Here is an 18169-nt window from a genome sequence, read left to right on the forward strand (position 1 = left end):
CCTGAGTGGCAGCCCTCTTGGCTCAAGTGGGCTCAGATGCACCAAGTTCCCAGGGGGTGAGGTCATCCCAACAACGCTTCCGAAGTGTGCTCAGGGGAGTCAAGACTTCCTAGCCTGTTCTGATCCTCTGCTGGGCCCCTTCACTGTGGCTTCTCCTTGATAAACTGCCCCGAGAAACTCCAACCCCAGAGGGGTTGCCAGTTCCCATGGTTAGGGCCCCACTGCCATAGCGGGACAGGGTGGGGGTGGGGTGGGGAAATGTGCCCTCATTCTTTCTCAAGTATATCACTTCCTCCTTCATCTGACATTTATGGATCATGCACTCCATGCCAGGGCCTGCACTGGCTGCAGGAACCCATGTACTGAGGAGTCACACACAGTCCCTGCCCTGTGAGCTGAGACCAGCAGGGGGATGGACGCAGACACCACGACTGCACAGGGTGGGGGGGGTAGGGCTGGGGCCATGGGGACACTTCACAGAGCAGCCACATTACAGGCCTGAGGCAGGAGTGGCTGGAAGGATGATAGGGGTGGAAAAGTATGTGTGATGCAGAGGGAGCAGCACAAAGGCCCCGAGGTTAGAGTGAGTGGAATGCACTCAAGGAACTATAAGGAGTGTAGGGCAGAAGGGAGAGGAGAAGCTAGAGAGGGAGACTGGGGCTGCATCACAAAAGGTCTTAAAGGCCGTGCAGAGGGGGTTAAGTTCTCAAGTTCTGGGAATCCCTTAAGTGTTTGGAGCAGAGAGAAAACCCCTGAGGATCCATCTCTCCAAAGAATGAGATTTAAGCCCAGTTTCTTCCCATAGAAACTGTCTGCCCCCCTCTCTCTTCTCAGCCTATCAAAATGATCCAGCATAGCGGGAGTAAGAAAATTGGTTTGGGTTATGAATGTGGCTTCCAGCTGCTGGGATGGTCCTGCCCTTTGGCACCTGCTTCTCCTCCAGGCAGCCCCTGGCAGCCGTCTGGTGATAAGCTGGCTCAGTCTGCCAGCTTTCTCCCCCTTTGCCTTGGGGGCAGCCCCTCCCCTGGCCTGGGTGGGGCACAGAAGCCTGACTGCCCACTAACCAGCGGGGCTCCATCCTGACTCTTAGGGAACACTAGATCCACTGATCCTGCTTTTCAGGGTCAAAGCTCTGAAAAGAGAAGCTGTGCATTTTCCTGTTTCATGCCTCACTCCACCCCATGGACTCTTGCTAACCTCCTGACCTGCAAGAGAAAAGCTAGACTATGTACCAGAAGCCTAATCCACCTTCTGGGGAAGAGGTGGATTGATGCCCTGGCTTGGTCTTGGCGGGGGGCGGGGGGGTGTGTGTGTGTGGATGTCATCAATCAGCTTGTTTTGAGCTATCCAAAGGCCACAGTTTGGCAGAACTTGAGATGAACAATAAGTAGCATCTAAAAAAGGAAAGCGGGTGGGTGACTGATTACAGTGGGGCAGGGACGGAACCCCATGCCTAACGTCCCTGGGCCTGGACAAGGAGTTGGGGGTGGGGCTGCATCAGAGAGATAGACCTTCCAGGGGGCAATGCAGAGACTACAGCTGGCCCGACACTCACCAGGCCTCCTGTGCTCCTCCTGGGTGAGGTGACTAGTGCCACAAGACCTGCTGCTAGTGAGGCAGGGAGGCTCTGAGAGGCTGAGAGAGGCACCGAAGGCCACACAGCCAGGAAATGGTGGAGTTAGCCTCTGAACTCATACCAGCCTGGTTTGAGAGGCTGCTTCAGGGCAGAAGGGAGAGGAGAAGCTAGAGAGGGAGACTGGGGCTGCATGTCATCATGTCATCCCTGATGTCATCCCTGCACAGGAGGATCAGAGCACAGTGCCTGGCACACAGTAGGTCCTCACCTAATGTTTCCCTCCCTGCTGCGTTTGGCTCTGACGCCTGCCAAGAAGCGACTCTGAAGGGTGCCTCTCCCACTCTGCTTCCTTCTCTGAAGACCTAGCTTTCTGGTTTCCCTCTACTCTCCCCATCACCCCGACACAGTGCCTGAGGGTTCATGAGAGCAGGTGAGTGAGGATTGAGGATGCTGCAGGAAGCCCTCATGGTTTAGGTAAACAGCTGGGTCATGATTAGACTCAGATGTGAATCCAAAATCCGTGCATGCTTTTGATCAGTATGCGGAATTGCTTCTTTAGCCAACCAGCGGTTACATTAGTGATCTATCACAGGGACTGGAGAGGAACAGGACTACTGGCCCTGTTGTTCCTCCCCACCCCCCATCCCAGCCCATCCATTTCAGGAGCCTTCAAGGAGACTTACAGAGTCCTTGTCTTGTGTTGGGCTCAGACTTCTAGATGGAGTTCCCTATTTATATCTCATTGCCTCCTATAAGGGAGGTACCACCATCACCCTCATTTTCAGGATGAGGTAGTAGAGGCTCAGAGAGGGACACCACTTGCCCAGGGTGACCCAGGTTAGATACAGTAGAACTATTTTAACTCAAGACGGCCTCCAAAACCAGTGCTCTTTCCACCACCTCTCTTGGGATTCCAGCCAAAGACCCCATCTATAATTACTCCATGAACTTGCACAAAGCTCTGGTCCCCAATGTCCCCATCTGCCAAATAGGTAGGTTCCAAGCACTCTCTGGTCCTAGGAACAGAGCCCCTGGGAAACTGCAGGGATGAAGGTCTGGGTCATTGTCAGGGTCAGGGAAATTCCACTGTCCCATCTCCTGACCTTGAATTGCCCCGAATCTCGAGGGAAAGGGAAGCTCTTCTGTGGAGTGGAAAGTCACCAAGCAGACCCGGCTTTGGAGACACAGGGTATGCACATGCCCACCCATCTCTTAAATCTGTCATCCTTGGGCGGGTGGGAGGGGGTGCGGGGAAGGAAAGAAAATACATGCCCAAGGAATATAATTGCAATACAAACAGTGTGTAATGTTGAGGATATAAACAGAATACACTTGTTAATGGCTGCGGGCATCCTGCCGAGTGCCAATACCGCCCCAGACACCCCCATCCCACCCATTTCCCCAAATGGCTTACTCATAAAAGAACTTTCTCCCCACTGCCCAGAGGTGAGGCAAGAGGCCAGCTGAGTCTCAGTAAAAAGAATGAAGAGAGAAAAAGTGACAAGGGTGAGCTGGGACTGATGTCCAAGAACAACTATCTCAAACCCCACTCAGAAATATCCGACACTGAGTCTGCAAAAATGCTGAGGCTGGGAGGCTGCAGGGGTGGGGGTAGGGGGAACCGGACCCAGACAAGGGCAGGTGGCTTCAACTTTCTGCACCTCAGTTCCTGATCTATAAAATGGGCCGAAGAGCTCCTGACCTGCAGAACTGGCAGGAGGATTTTATAAGTGAAAGATTGTGAAGGGTGTTCAGCAGATGAATGCTGGACAGCATAACCCATAGGACCCCAGGGTCAAAAGGCACCTTAATGAACAATTCATCCCAGATCCATCTGATGCTCAGTTGCCACTACAATGTTCATGTCAAGTCCTAGGTGGGTAAAACACCAGTGCCACTCCAGCAAAGGGCACTTCTTCCTCCCTGCCCTCGTTCCACCTGTAGACTGCTTCCACAGAAAGTTCTTCGTTTGAGCTGAAATCTGCCTCCACGTGATGTCCCTGCAACTGGTCATGTCTGTGTTTGGTCCACAATGCCCTTCCCCATCAGGTCTGTTCTCTGACCTCAGGGATCTGCAGAGAGCTCTCAGGCCATATTGCTAAGGAGTCTCTGCCCCCGGGGATGATAGGGCCCTTGCTTTGCTATCTATAAAGCCCTCAGGACATCAGCTCTCCCCTGACCTGCTTTGCAAGGGGGCTGGAGATCTACACATCAGACTTCAGGGGATATCAGCTGGGGTCATCTCAGTGAGCCCACCGGTCACCTGGAGACTGTCCTCACCCTGCCATACCTAGAGGCAGTATGTGAGACAGGCTACTAAAGAAATAGGTCAACGATGAAAAACTAACCCACCAGGATACTTAGAGATTTCTGCGTAACACCACGAAGGCTTCCAGTGCTCCCACCTGACTTCCCACCCTGACCCACAGTCATCCGTCTCAGACCAACAGCCTCTCCTTCTAGCAGGAACCATGCTGGACTCTCGGGGCTGTGTGCCCCGGGGCAAGTTATTTTGCCTCTCTCTGCCTCTCTCTGTTCTCTCAACAACAGTAGCCATCTCCTGAGGCTTGTCCGGAGGGTCAAATGCAGGAACCCACTTAGAGTAGTGGCTGGCACTGACCGGCTGCGTGATAGGAGTTACTGGTGGTTCCTCTTCTGTGTCTGTCTCTCAGGAGTGCAGGGCTCAGCCCAGAGCAGGGGCTTGCTTCCCCATCATCCTAACAGGCGCCCCGCATGAGCACGTACTGTCAGACACTCCACATGCCTGCGAGGTAACATCATTATCCTCTTTTTGCAGAAGAGAGAGCTGAAGTGTAGAGAGACCGAGTTGCTTGTCCAGCTCCAAGGGGCAGGACGGAGACCCAGGCATGCAGGGCTGCAGCCTGTGAGGTTACCAACTGTGGCGAGAATGCCAGCACAGCAGGGAGGCAGGGTGCTCCTCACCTGCAGGAAAGCCTGGGTGCGGGACCACAGATGGTTCTCACCCTAGTCCCGTGCCCTTGCCGACTGCCTGGCACTCAGGGCGGGAGGGCCTCTGAAGAGCTGGGCTCGGGGGCAGAGGGTGTGGATGCACCATGACGCCCGCCAACGGGCAGTAGGGGTGGCCAACCGCAGGCCAGCTTTTATCAGGCCGAAACAGCAGGAGCCTGAGCCTCAGAGGGACAGAAGGAAGGAGTACAGAGCTCAAGCTCACCCTCCTCCAGGGCAGGACTCCCAAAGGCCACCTGTGCCTTTTGAGCTATAGAGTCTGCAGGCCTGGGGTGAACCTTTCCCACAGGCAGCTTCATTCTGGCTGCTGCAGATGTAAGTAATTCATCTTCCGAGGACAGAGGGTGGGAAGAAGCACCTGCAGGAAAGATGGGTTGAGAGGGGCAGGGCTCAGGATGAGGACAGGGGGCAACAGCCCCAGGAGGCCACAGGGCACAGTGCCCCTTGGTGACGGAGGAGCAGGATCTTTGGAGCTGGGCAGGCCGGGGGTCCAATCCCACTGTCACCTCCTGGTGACACCTCCTGTCTCAGGGCGTGTCTCTTTTTCCCTCTGAGCTGTTTCCTTATCTGCGGAATGGGAGACTACTTCGGGAAGGCTGATCCCGACAGTGTAAAGAGGATGAACTAGATGGGGGCCAGCACACTGAGGCTCTGACCACTCTACTACAGCCCAGGTGAGCGCTCACTACCTACAGGGCTGCACCCAGGCCTCCTTCCTTCTCCCTCACCGCTCGAAGCACACACCTGGCTTCTGGGCTTCTATTTTAAGCCCTCACAGAGCACCATGAAGTACAGAAAGCCTTGTGGTCCAAAAGAGGGCAGAGCTGACACTTCTTGTCCGTAGGGAAGATTAAACAGTCCTTATGGCCAAGCCCAGTGAAAATGCTACGCCCCTGCTGGCAAGCTTGGCACATCATCCCGGCAGGGAGCGTAGCAGCTAAGAAATCTAAGCCTCCTGACTGAGGGCTGGGCTGCAAGAAACCATCCCCTCCTCTGACATGGCCTCTGCCCACCGCTCTAACTCCATGTACCACCCCTACTTGCACTGGGACCCCAGAATGCACAGCTCCCCACATATGCCCTGTTCTCCCTCCACTCAGGCCTTTGCACATCTAGCCCCTCTGTCTTGAACAGCTTTTCTCATTTCCTTCTCTTGGCTAACTTATCTGCTTTCTGGTCTGACCAGACAGCACCTCCTCCGGGAAGCCTTCCTGCACCCAGCTCTGGGCTCTCACGGCCCCCAGGGCTCATCTCCCCCACTTACTGTAACTGTCCTGTCCTTGTTGGCCTTTCCCACTAGACCTTGAATCCCTAACCCAGGCTGTGACCCCAGGTGCAGCAGAGAGTCCGCCTGGAGGTCTAGTGAACAAACGGAAATGGCAAAATGGAACCCGCCAAGAAGAGAAATCCGATGTCAGACAAAGCTGGAGAAGCCTTGCGCATTGCGGCTGTCAGTACACACGAAAGGGATGCCTCCCAATCCAGCCCTGAGTTCAAGACTCACGATCCCCTGGGACCAGGCTTTCAAGCCAGGAAGTGAAGGGCACTTATCATCCATCCCCATCCAAGGACCCCATGGGCACACTCAAATCCTCCCTTTTCCATAGCAGCAACAAGAACCATGATCGCGAAAGCTCCAGGCATTGTGCTAAGACTATCTGCCCTATTCCATTTAATTCTTGCTACCCCAACCATAAGGGAGCTCCCCTTGTCAATCCCACTTGACCGTGAGGAAACTGAGGCACTCAGAGGGAAGTACCTTGCCCAGAGTCACTCTACTGAGCAATGACTGAGCTGAGATTTGAAGCCCGGTAACTGGACTCTAGGATCTGCGTTCTAGCCCCAAACACCAGACTTCCCACTGCTGTGGACCAGTGAATAGTCTCATGACAACTCTTATTAATCACTGGGGCCCATGGAGCCCAATGCATACACACACACACACATACACACACACACACACACACACACACACACACAAAACTGACAGAGTCTATGAAGCAAAAATACTCCTTATTATATCAATGCACTTGATTTTTTAAAAATTCTATGTCATTGAAGATTTTTTAAAAAGCTGGTCATGCATGACCTACAGTAGGTAGACCAGTTGGTCTGGTGGCTGGGCCTTGCTCAGGGCACTGGGCACCCACTCCTCCTCTCTGAGGCACAGGGCAGCGGCCCCTGGTGCTCTCCAGTGTTAGAGCCAGCTACTTGTCCTGTTCTATTCATGCATCCGATTCCTCTTCCACTAAAGGCCAGCTCCATGGGGGCCTCCCAGGGCTTCCATCCCTTCCCAACTGAACCCCCAGGGCCTGGCACACGACAGGTGCCCAAACGATGTCTGTTAAATGAATGAAGGCGCACACTCGGGAAAATGCGGAGCACACAGACACTGGAGTCCCTCCAGCCTGGGCACACAGCACCTAAGGACAGATGCTGGCTGCCTGTAAAATGGGGACAAATATAGCTCCTGTAAAGGGTTGTTGCAAGGATTTAAAATAGATAATGTGGGTAAAGCCCCTGACTCAGAGCTTGGCACAGAACAAGGTCAACATATTTCCCCCACTCCAAGCTCCAGGATGCCTGACTATTGAACTAACACTATAAAGGGCCATTGACATGGTCAAGCACGGACCCACTTAATGATTAAACCCAACTGGCAGTTTGAACTCAGCCTCTCCTCCAACCAGAACTATGGGTGAGCCCTGGAGGCGCATGGAGGGAAAGGTTGCAACGCGCAGGTGAGAGAAGAGGGGAGAGCCCCACCACCCTGGAATTCTAGCCTCCCTCAGCCTTGCTTGTTTATACTTTTATCTTTTCCCCTTACAAACCCCAGATGAAGGGAAATGGAGTCCAGACAAAAGGACCATGTGGTATTCGGGATAAGACAGACCAGGGTCTCCTAAACCCAGCTTTGCCACTGCCTGCCACACTGCCTGTGTGAGTTGGGTCAAGTGTTTTAACCTCTCTATACCCTATTCTTCTCATCTATACAATGGAGAAGAGCAGCTTACATTGCAGTATTGAACTGCAACTAGACAGAGAATGGGTAACGCACACAGTAGGAGCTTGGCAAATCTGCATCCCCGTGCTGGCTCCTGGACACTTCTATTTATAGGGCTTCCATCTGAATTTGCTGATGCCCTTTGCGAAGACTGCCGAGGGGCTTCCTGTATCAATCATGAAGGACCTTCCCTTTCTTTGACATGTTATCCCTGCACACAATAACATGATATCTCTCCTTCGGGGCACCCAACAAATGTTATCTGAACCATGGGTTGGAAGGATACTGCATATAGGAGGAAGAATATAGAACTCTGAAGCTAAATCAACCTGGACTCCAATCCTGGTTCTACCAACTGGATGAGCCATGTGAGCAGGGATGAGTCATTTTATCTCTCTGAGCCTTGGTTTCCTTAACTGTAAATGGAGATGATCCCTACCTTGCAGGGCTGCTGCGGGAATTAAATTCATTCATTTATTCAACAAATATGTACAGAACATCTACATACTAGCCAGTGCTCCAGGTGCTGAATATACAGCAGTGAATAAAAAGACAAAGTCCTCCCTGGGGAGATAGGTGATTAAACAGCTAATCGCACCTACCGTGTGGCACATGGTGATCATGCTAAGGAGAGACACCTGGTGGGAGAGAGCAAGAGAGCCTTGCCGGGGGCAGGGGCAATGGCAGGATCCGCGTTGGAGCAGAGAGCGAAATCGGGGAAACCATGTGGAGGTCTGGGGGAAGAATGCTCCAGGCAGAAGGATCAGCAAGTGCAGGAGCCTTAAGGAGAAGCATGCTTGGCGTGTAAATGGAGCCACATATGCAGGAAGCCTGGCATGGAATCCAGGTGCTCAGCAAATGCCAGCTCTCTATTTCAAGTCCCGTAGAAGGAACCCCACGCATGTGTCCTTTTCCTGAGAACGAAAGCACAAGGATTTCTACAGGGCAAGACTGAGCCAAGTGTTCTTTCAGCCTAAGATGCGGGCAACATGTGAGCTCTACCACTGGTTTTTGAGCCCCTGCCAGCCACTAGGCTCTGGGTTGGGCAACCAGGGATACAAGATAATCAAGACATGGTTTCTGTCCTCAGGCAGCCCCAAGGCAGGTTGTGGAGAGGGATGACGACAATGCAATGTGATCAGATGAACAAGCAGAGACTTAAGAAGGTCTCTAGGTACCATAACAAAGGGTGGGATTGGTGTGGATGGTCAAGGAAGGCTTCCTGGAGGAGGTGACAAGCAGAATTTTAAGAAATGGACTAGACAAGGAAGGATATTCCAAGTGTGAGGAGCATCATATACTGATCACAGAGTTGTAAAAAAAGGCACAATGTGTGTGAGAAACTGATTACACACAGGTTGGAAAACAATCAATGGCCCTTCATAGTCTCAGCACAGCAACTTGATGTGTCTCAGGAATTCCAGCTCTGTCCCCTTCCTCAAACTCAGGGCAAGCTTCGGCCCCAGGGGAGAGTTTTAATTTTTCACACTTAGCTACTGCAGTGGGTGACAACCTTAACCTCCAACCCCTAGCCCAGGGTGGCCCAGTCCACAGAGCAAGAGCCCTGTGGGATGCAGAATATATAAATCTCCAGCTATTTTTAGCCTGCCTGGCTGTGTCTGTCCCTTCACCCACCCTAAGGCTGACCCACAGGTGGCAGAATGGCTCTTTTTTTTTTTTTATTAGAACAGCATAAATATTTTTAATTAAGAAATTGTTCAAAGGGGCCCATGCTGCAGTCAGGTGTCTGTGGCTGGGAGAATATTTGCTGCCCTATTTGCCAACATCCCTGGATACCTCTGGACTGGGTGGGTCCATCCCCATCCAGCCAATATCCCTGCTCATAGGAGGTGGAGGCCACCACCCTGTAGGCGGACCTGGGTTCAAATCCCACCTATGCCTCTGACTAGCTGATGACCCTGTGCTCGTGACTCCACCTGTCTGAGAATATGGGGGTTTTGAATGCAGTGGCCCTAAAGCTGCCCCAAAGCTTATGAAGTAGGAGTTGGCTCCTCTTTCATAGGCCAGCCTTGGGAATCCCGGGCATGGCATCATCCATTGCAATCCCCTTCAGGGGAAGAAACAACTATTTTTTTATATAATGCCTGGGGCAGGGCGTTATATGGGAGTGTTACAGCATAGACCAGTGATCTGTCTCTCTCCTGAAACCTCACACTAAATTTGTCCAGCAGCCGGGCAGCCGACTTGCTTCCACACTGAGCTGGGCCTTTGTACTTTAAAAATACACACACCTCTCACTTTCTGCCCAAAAGACGCTACCAATGCCTTGCTTGAAGCCAAAATAAAGACTTTTTCTAAAGACTTGGAGAGTGGGGGATGGCTGGTCAGGCAGTCGCGGGGCCCAACCCCACGCACCCCCTATTAGCAGTATGACCTTGGGCAAGTCATTTCTCTCCTCTGAGCCTCAATTTCTTCATTTGTAAAATCGGGATAAACATCTTTATAATAAAAAGCTGCTTTGTACGCCGCCCTGGGTATATAAAGTGCCGGACACAGCCCCAGCGCAGTGATGGGTTACCAAAATTAGCAGGTAATTCTGTAGTAAGTCCTCCTCTGCCCCCCACTCCCACCCTCCTACCCCACCCCCATCCCCTTACTCTGGCCCCCGAAATCCTAGGGTGAGGTTAACTAGGGGGCGATGCACTCTGCAGCGATGACTCCGAGGGACTAGAGAGCCCCCAGTTGGGCGGACACCAGAGGGGGGCGCAGCCAGGGTGCGCGTGGGAACATGGCCAAACCAAGGCAGCATGTGCCGCGGGGGCGCTGGTGGCTGGAAATTGGGGTACCCCTGCAAGCGCCCCCCCTTCAGCAGCTGCAGTCTCGGCACCACGGGTGGTTCTGGCCGTCGGAAGCTCTGGGGAGCCCGACTCCAGTCACCCCCACCCCAGGACGCCCCGGGCTCCCTCCTCAGCACCCTCGGGCTGAAACAAAGGCGAGGGGGCGAGCGGCATCGCCCCAGCGGCCCCTCGGCGCATCTGGCCAAGCAGGGAGAACGAGGACTGGGGTCCCCAAGGTAACCAGGACGCGGTACCCGTCCTCCCGGAGCGCAAAGCCCAGGCGAGGGCGCGCGCGGAGCCGGGGTCCAGGAGGCGACGGAAGGCTGCAGCCCGCTGCGCGCCGAGGGCTCCAGGGGGGTGAGGCGGCCCTCCGGAAGTCACCCGGCGGGTCCCCTGGGCACCGGAGGACCCCAGCGCCCGCCTCCCGGGCGGGGCTCCCCGGCGTACCTGGCAGGGTCCTGTGCACCGTGTTGCCCATCCCTGCGTCGGGGCGCGGCGTTGGCGGCGGCGCGCTCCGGGTGCACGGAGGCTAGTAGGGCGGCGGGCGGGGGACCCGGGCCAGGGCCGGGCTCCGGGGCATCGCGGCTGCACGGGCGAGCCGGCGGGCGGCAGCTGGGGCGGGCGCCTGCAGGGAGGCGGTGGCGGCGGGAGGACGAGGCGGAGCCAACCGGCCCGAGCCCGCCGGCTCCGCCTCCGCCGCCGCCTCCCGCCGCCTCCGGCCGCGCAGGGAGAGGCGGGGCGGCGGCCGCCGCATCTTTTGAAAGTTTGGACCGGGCGGCGGGAGCAGGACCGCCGAGCCTCCCGCTCTCGCCGCGCCCGCCGCGCCCGCCGCTCCCGCCGCGCCCGCGCCCGCGGCAGGAAGACGCGCCGGCAGCGGGGTGCCCTCGGCCGCCAGGCCTTGCACTCATTTACTCCAGCCCTGGGACCAGGCCCAGGGGGTGCCAGGCCCTCTCCCAGGCGGGGCACCTACGCAGGGTGCAGGGGTGGGCTGGGGGATGTACACGCAGGCAGGTCACCTGCGGCAGGGCTAGGGCTTGAGGGCAATCCAGTCGGCGACCGGTGGGGGTGCGGTCTGCCTCCTACCCGGTGAGGGACGTAGGTTTCTACTACAAATAGAAACCTAGGCAGTATCCAAAGGTAGGGAGGAGGGAGCATATTAGAGTATTTATTAAGCACATACCAGGCACCGTACTGGACACTGTAGATACAGACGAGGCAGGCAAGGGGTGAAAACAGAAATAACAAGCAACTTATTTATTTGAGTATTTTATTTTTATTTATTTTTAGAGTCTGGGTGTTTTCGTTTTTTTAAGGTTTGTTTATTTATTCATGAGAAACAGACAGAGGCAGAGACATAGGCAGAGGGAAAAGCAGGATCCCTGTGGGGAGCCCCATGTTGGACTCGATCCCCGGACCCCGGGATCACGCCCTGGGCTGACGCTCAACCGCTGACCCACCCTGGCGTCCTCTATTTTTTTTTTTAAGATTGATTGATTGATTGATTGATTGATTGATTTGTTTATGATAGACATAGAGAGAGAGGCAGAGACACAGGCAGAGGGAGAAGCAGGCTCCAGGCCGGGAGCCCGACGCGGGACTCGATCCCGGGACCCCAGGATCGCCCCCTGGGCCAAAGGCGGGCGCCAATCTGCTGAGCCACCCAGGGATTCCCCCGTCCCCTATTTTTTAATTTATTTTGAGAGAGAGGGAGCGCGGGGGGGCGGGGGGGAGCAAAGGGAGAGGGAGAGAATCTCAAGCAGACTCCCCACTGAGCATGGGGCTCGGATTGAGGGCTCCATCTCAGAACCCCGAGATCATGATCTGAGCTGAAATCAAGAGTGGGAAGCTCAGCTGACTGAACCACCCACGTGCCCCCAAATAACAAGCAATTTAGATCACACAGTATAATGATCAAAGCCAGCAAAATAAATAACTGTGTTGTGGTAGCTTTGTCTGGGGGCCTCAGGGAGAACCTGGGGGCCCACCAGCTCCATCTGATGACACAGCAAGAATCAGCCACGGTAGGAGCTGGGAGAGCCTTCCTGGCAGAGGGAGTAACAAGCAATCTTCATCCATCCATCCATTCATTCACCCCAGGTATTTTCAGAGCAGCTCTCCTGCACAGGAACCCAGACCAAACTCAAGGGGGAAGTGAAGCCTGCTAGTTCCTGCCTTCACTGGGTTCCATTTTGCAGATTGGAACACTGAGGCTCAGGAGGTGCAATGACTTACTGGAGAAGACCCAGTTTTAAACCAGTTTTTTTTTTTCCAACTCTGCTTTCCATGCTCTTGTATCCTTTATGAAATATATGTTATTACCCCCACTTCACAGATAGGGAGATAGAGGTTCTGGAAATGGAAAAGAGGTGCCCAAGATCACCCAGCTGGTAAGAGGCAAAGCTGGCCTGGAGCTATGTGAATGAAAGAGGTATCGAGGACAGAACCCCCGGCTCTGTTTCTCCAGTGCCTTCTGCCTACGATTGCTGACCCATCCCGGAGGGTTCTCATTCTTCAAGATCAGCTCAAAGCCTCCGCCTCTGGGAAGCCTTCTCTATACCCCACCCAACCTGACTCATATGTGTCTGAACATAAGGTTGCCTTGTATTTGAGTTACAAATTTCTTATATTACAGGTGCTCTCTCAGTTACTTAATTTTTAGACTCAAGTCCTGTTTGGGAAAAATACCTGGGCTCAAAACACCCTTGATGCATAGGAGTTTGGGATGCATATAGAGGTCAGCATTATTACAAAAGGAGCCAAGGAAATTTTTCTCACGTAAGGCAATATGGTGCAAATGGGAATTTGTAACCGAGAGGGTCACAAAAGGTGACTGCAAAGGAGGGTGGTATAAACAGACCTTCTAACTGGTCACTTTCAGAGCATCCGAGTAAGTGGCTGTGTTGTGCACAGCACAAATGCGCATCTGCAGCAAATGAAGCCTCTTGCCACAGTGTTATTATGCAGATGGCACCTGTGGAGGGGACACAGTATCCTGTCCAGTGGCCAATTGACATGTGGATCTAAAAGGGAGTTTTAGCATCTTGGTCCTCATGAATAAGATCTGCGGAAAACTAAAAAAGCAAATACCCCCCCACCCCACCCCCGTGTGCGCGCACACACACCAGATGATGGGGACAATGGCATCAAAGCCACACATAAAGAATTTGAACCAAATAGTTTCTTGAAGTTTGAGAGTGGACAAAAGCAGTCTTTTTGAATTAATGTTTTATGTAAAAGTCATTTAAAATATGTATGTCTTGATAAAGAAATAAATATTGCAGGTCGATGTCTATTTTTTCTCCATCTTTTAAAGTTTATATTATTCAACTTCCTTGTGCATCTTCTCATTAGGAGAATACAGATTGCCCTTAACCTTTATCTGGGTTGCCTTATGTTTATGCATGTACGGAAGCTGCTCACCCCTCTGAGGCACCTCTGCACTTTGTCCTGTCCCTCACTTGTACCCTTAGGGCAGGTGCTGTTACCCTTCCATCCACTCCACTGGCAGATGGGAAGCCTCCTGCAGGCAGGACACAGGTAGTATTCATTTCTAAATCTCCAGTGCTCAGAACAGGACTGGCATATGCACAGATGCACAATACACCTCTGAATAAACCGACTGCAGAGATGCATTGCTCTGAACTGGAAAAAGGAAGGGCAGATGAAGAGAAGGACGGGAGGGAGGGAGGAAGGGGTAGGAAAGAGTTGTGAAGGAATGAGAATCAGTTGATTGTGGCCCGGACTCTGGTGTGATCAATAGTGAGATGTGTGGGAGAAACAAATCAAATCAGGATGCATTAACAGAACTATAGTCTCTAGAACAAAGGAGGGGCTTGCTGCTCCAGTGCATGCTGATTAGGCCATTCGGGGAGAAGATGCTTTGGCTTTGGGCACCCTACTTGAGAAGCAAGGCAAAGCTGGTCCACAAAGATGGAGAAGGTGGCTTTGGGAGAGAGAGAGAGAGATCCCTGTCATAGGAGGTGTGCAAACAGAAGCAGGGGTAGGGGAGCATCCTTGGATCTGTGCAGCAGCCTCTGGTCACAACCTCTCCCAGCTTTGAATTTCACACACTCTGACCCTTTCCCTTAACCATACCCAGAACCTCACAGACTATGCTACCCTCCCTTAGTTAGCATCAGGACCCATGCTTGGGTTGCAGGGGCCCCTGGGTGGGGCTGACTCTCTTGACTTTGCAGTGTTGGCACAGCCTCCCAGGGCAATGGGTAGAGGGAAGGCCCTGGCCAGGCTTGCTGGCAGTGTTCCCACAGGGCCTGCCAGGGCAGGCCCTTCCCCTTGCAATAGCCGACAGTCAGGTGCACCTCATAAAAAGGGCACGCACTGAGCCGGGGGTGGGGCGTATGGGTGAAAAGACCCCTTCTTTCAGGGAACTGAAGGGTGTTTGCCTCCACTCCTCCCCACAACTCACTCAAGAACACACAATCCAGTTTGCAATCAAACCACAAAGCTGGGTTTTTTTAATTGCTCCAGGAAGGCTCTACTTCTCAGTAGACTCTGCCTATCAAACCCTCCATTTCTGGCCCCAGCAGGTCTTCACCCACAAAAGTGACATTTTTAAAGTTCCCGTTTACAAAGTGCCTACTGGGGAGTGGGCACCAGCCTGTGCCCTAGGAGCGGTCCTCCTCACAGTCTAACGGGCGGGCGGCGTGGTTACTGACACAGTTCCCACCTTGCCACCGAGGGACTGGCCCAAGCAGGGGGCAGGGCTGCCCCCCCCACACAACCGGGAGGCACAGAGCTCAGAGGGTTCTCCCTCCTGTGTTTTTACAGAGAAGGAAACAGGCTCAGAGCAGAGAAGCCACTGGGCGGACCAGTCATGTCTGTGTGGAACAGAATCCGCTGAGTGTTAGAGCAGCCACGGCAGAAAGGGAGGAGAGACTCATCCCAGGGCTTTCCTTGCCTGTTCCCTTGCAGACCCACGCTTGGTGCCAAGGGGAGCTCTTCCTTGGCGCACGGGAAGGCTGATGGGCAGGACCTTCCTTCCGAGTTTGCCCAAAAACGCACGGGCAGCATTCTGCTGGATGGATCCCACGCTAGCCACCAGGGAAGGTCAAGGCTGACCATTTCCTGGGATCCAACAGAGGCAGCTCTGTTCGAGGCTGGGGTCGTAGGTGCCTGGAACTCAGCTTTCTCATAGCACAGGGACAGAGCTTAGACACGCTGAAACATGTGATCATTTGGGGTATGTCCCAGGAGCCTGAGGCAGGAGCTGAAGGGAAATTAATTTATGATCCTGATAACTTGCACTCACTGTGCAGGTACAGCGATAATTATGACACCATGATAGCTACCATTTATTGAGTGCCAGAAGCTGTTCCACATCCTTTAGATGTATTAAGCTCACAACAGCCCTAGGCAGTAGTACTGTTAGTATGCCCATCTTATGGAGGGGAAGCCAAAGCTCATAGAGCGTAGGTAGTTTAGCCACCAGCATACAGGCAGAGTGGTCTGATTGAACATATGAGACCGACTTGTGTCATCCTCACGATGACCCTACGAGCTGGGAAGGGAGCTAAGGGGTAAGGGACTGTTGCATCCCAGTCCTTGTACTGGTTGCTTTTTTTTTCCTTTTTTTTTTTTTTAACTTTATTTATTGATGAGAGACACAGAAAGAGAGGCAGAGACACAGGCAGAGGCAGAAGCAGGCTCCCTCCGGGGAGCCTGGTGTGAAACTCGATCCCGGGACCCCGGAATCATGCCCTAAGCAGAAGGCAGACGCTCAACCGCTGAGCTTCCCAGGTGCCCCATGGCTGCTTTTTGAAATCTTCATCTCCATTCTATGGGGTCTGCTGGGAAGCTCAGCGAGGTGAAGTGATTGGCCCAGGCCTCACACCCAGGATGGGGACCCAGCCCACTCTGACCTAAGGGTCTATGCACCCCTCCTCTTGGCCCCTCAGGTAGCTGAGAGTTTGCAGAGCCCAGCCTCTTCTACCTAGAGTGACCTGCTGGCAGGCCTGTGCTGATCCATTTTCAGAGTCCAGTGCCCAGCCCATCGCTCCTGCTGACTCCCTGAAGCTGTGGAGAACCCAACATGGCCTTTCAAACAAAAACTGGAATAATGGATTGTGAAGGGCTTAAGAGTCCAGGTTCGGATGCCAGCTTGGCTCCTACTACCTGGGCAGCCTTGGACAGGTTTCATGTTCTCTCTGTGTCTGTTTCTGCATCTATAAAATGGAGGTGATAGGAGTCCGTATTTCGTAAGTTATTTGGAAGAGTAGATGTGTCATCAAGGTGGCCTGCCATATAGTAAATGGTCAGGATAGGTGAGCTTGGGAAGTGCTCGTCTTTCTCCCTGCTCTCCCACTCCGTTCCTCGACTCACCCCTGCAGGCCCACAAGCTGGTTGCAGCCCTTTTCTGCCCAAGCCCTTTCCATTGCAGAGAGGGTCCAGATGGAGTCACAGCAGGCTGGGTTCAAGTCCTAGCTCTGCCTCTTCCTGGCTGGGTGACTCTAGGCAGGTCATCTCACCCCTCCGAAGCTTTACCTCCTTCTCTGTAAGATGGAGAGATCAGCTGTAAGCAGGCAGGCCCTGGCCAGGCACAGCAGGCCCACCGCCTCCTGGCCTCTGCTGCCTGCTTCCGCTGGGCATCTGCGTCCTTCACTTCCACTGACCCTCCCATCTTGTGGGCTGTGTGTCTTTGTGGTTATGGAACCTCTCTAACCTCAGTTACCTGATTTCTAAAGTGGGGATGGTAATAATACCTACTTAATAGATGATATAAACTTTCAGTGAGATTTGGAACGTGCTTAGCACCAAACAGGCGCTCAATAAATATTTAGCAGATGAATGGATGGACGAATCCCAGGGGCAGGAACTGGGTCTCACTCACAGGCCATGAGGTATTGGCCAAGGGTTCAGGCCCTGCAATCGGGGTACTGGGTTCATTGTCCAGCTGCCCTCTTATCCAGGGGTGTGACCTCGAGCATCTTACTCAACTGCTCTGTGCCTCACTTTCCTCCGGCATAAAATGTACTAATAATAACTATTATAATAATGACTAATAATAATGGACTTATAAAATTGCTTTGAGGATTAAATCCTTACGTGTCAAATGCTTAGATGCCTTGCACATGGTAAATGATAAAATTAAGCCACCATTATTATTCATTATTGATTATTGTTGTTCCTGGTCAGTTGCTCAGCTCAGCAAAGAGGCACATTTTCCTAGAGGAGGGGAATGGAGTAGGGGACTCAGGTGGGCCCAGTGAGGAAAGCCACCTCCCTTGGCCCTAAACACTGAAGTGTCTCCATGTCTTAGGGCATCTCCTCCAGGCCGGGTGAGAGAATCCAGGTTTGGGGAGACTGAGCAGGAGACCAGACGATCTGTGCCAGCCTGGGGTTGATAACAGGGAGTGGGTCACACCTGGTACACCAGATGCTGGGATGCCTGTTATCCTGTGGTCCTTCTGGCTATCTCAATTGCCCTCAGCCAGCTCTGCGCTGGCCCCAAGCATCAGGGGGGTCACGGAGGCACCAGCGCTGAGTGAGCTGAGCATCCCAGGTTGGTAAGGATTTGACACAGACTGGGGTCGTGGGCAGCTGGGACATGCGTGTCGTCCTAGACCACACCTTAATGTGCCGGGTCCTGCTTGTTCATAGGGCAGGACTGCTTGTACTGCTGATGGGTTCAGGTAGGCTCCAGGATGGGGGGGCAGACACGATGCTTCCTCTAGCTCTGGCAGGTGATGCTGCAGATGGGAGAGTCCCACTTGGGGCCCCTGGTTTGGGTGCAGGTCCAGCCTGCTACTGCCCAGCTAGAGGTCCCTGAGCATGTCACATGCCCAC

General features: G+C 53.5%; 1 protein-coding gene and 1 long non-coding RNA gene across 3 annotated transcripts in view; one reads left to right on the top strand and one right to left on the bottom strand.

Moving 5' to 3' along the window:
* NEURL1B (neuralized E3 ubiquitin protein ligase 1B) overlaps positions 1–10970 on the bottom strand; it is a 39937-nt gene extending 28967 nt beyond the window's left edge. The window contains exon 1 of the mRNA XM_077895523.1: positions 10814–10970. Within this exon, the coding sequence (XP_077751649.1) occupies positions 10814–10844 (31 nt within the window). The 5' untranslated portion in view covers positions 10845–10970. The remainder of the gene's footprint in view (positions 1–10813) is intronic.
* The window catches only part of LOC144312620 (uncharacterized), a 95318-nt gene that overhangs the window by 53907 nt on the left and 23242 nt on the right, over positions 1–18169 (top strand). Inside the window, exon 6 of one of the 2 annotated variants that reach the window (XR_013378133.1) lies at positions 12699–13579. The exons of the other annotated variant lie outside the window; for it this stretch is intronic. This is a non-coding gene — a long non-coding RNA (uncharacterized LOC144312620). Of the gene's footprint in view, positions 1–12698; positions 13580–18169 lie in introns of those variants that run through there. 2 annotated transcript variants of the gene reach the window in all.

This window comes from Canis aureus, chromosome 4 (genome assembly GCF_053574225.1).
Source record: "Canis aureus isolate CA01 chromosome 4, VMU_Caureus_v.1.0, whole genome shotgun sequence".
Classification (NCBI taxonomy): Eukaryota; Metazoa; Chordata; class Mammalia; order Carnivora; family Canidae; genus Canis; species Canis aureus.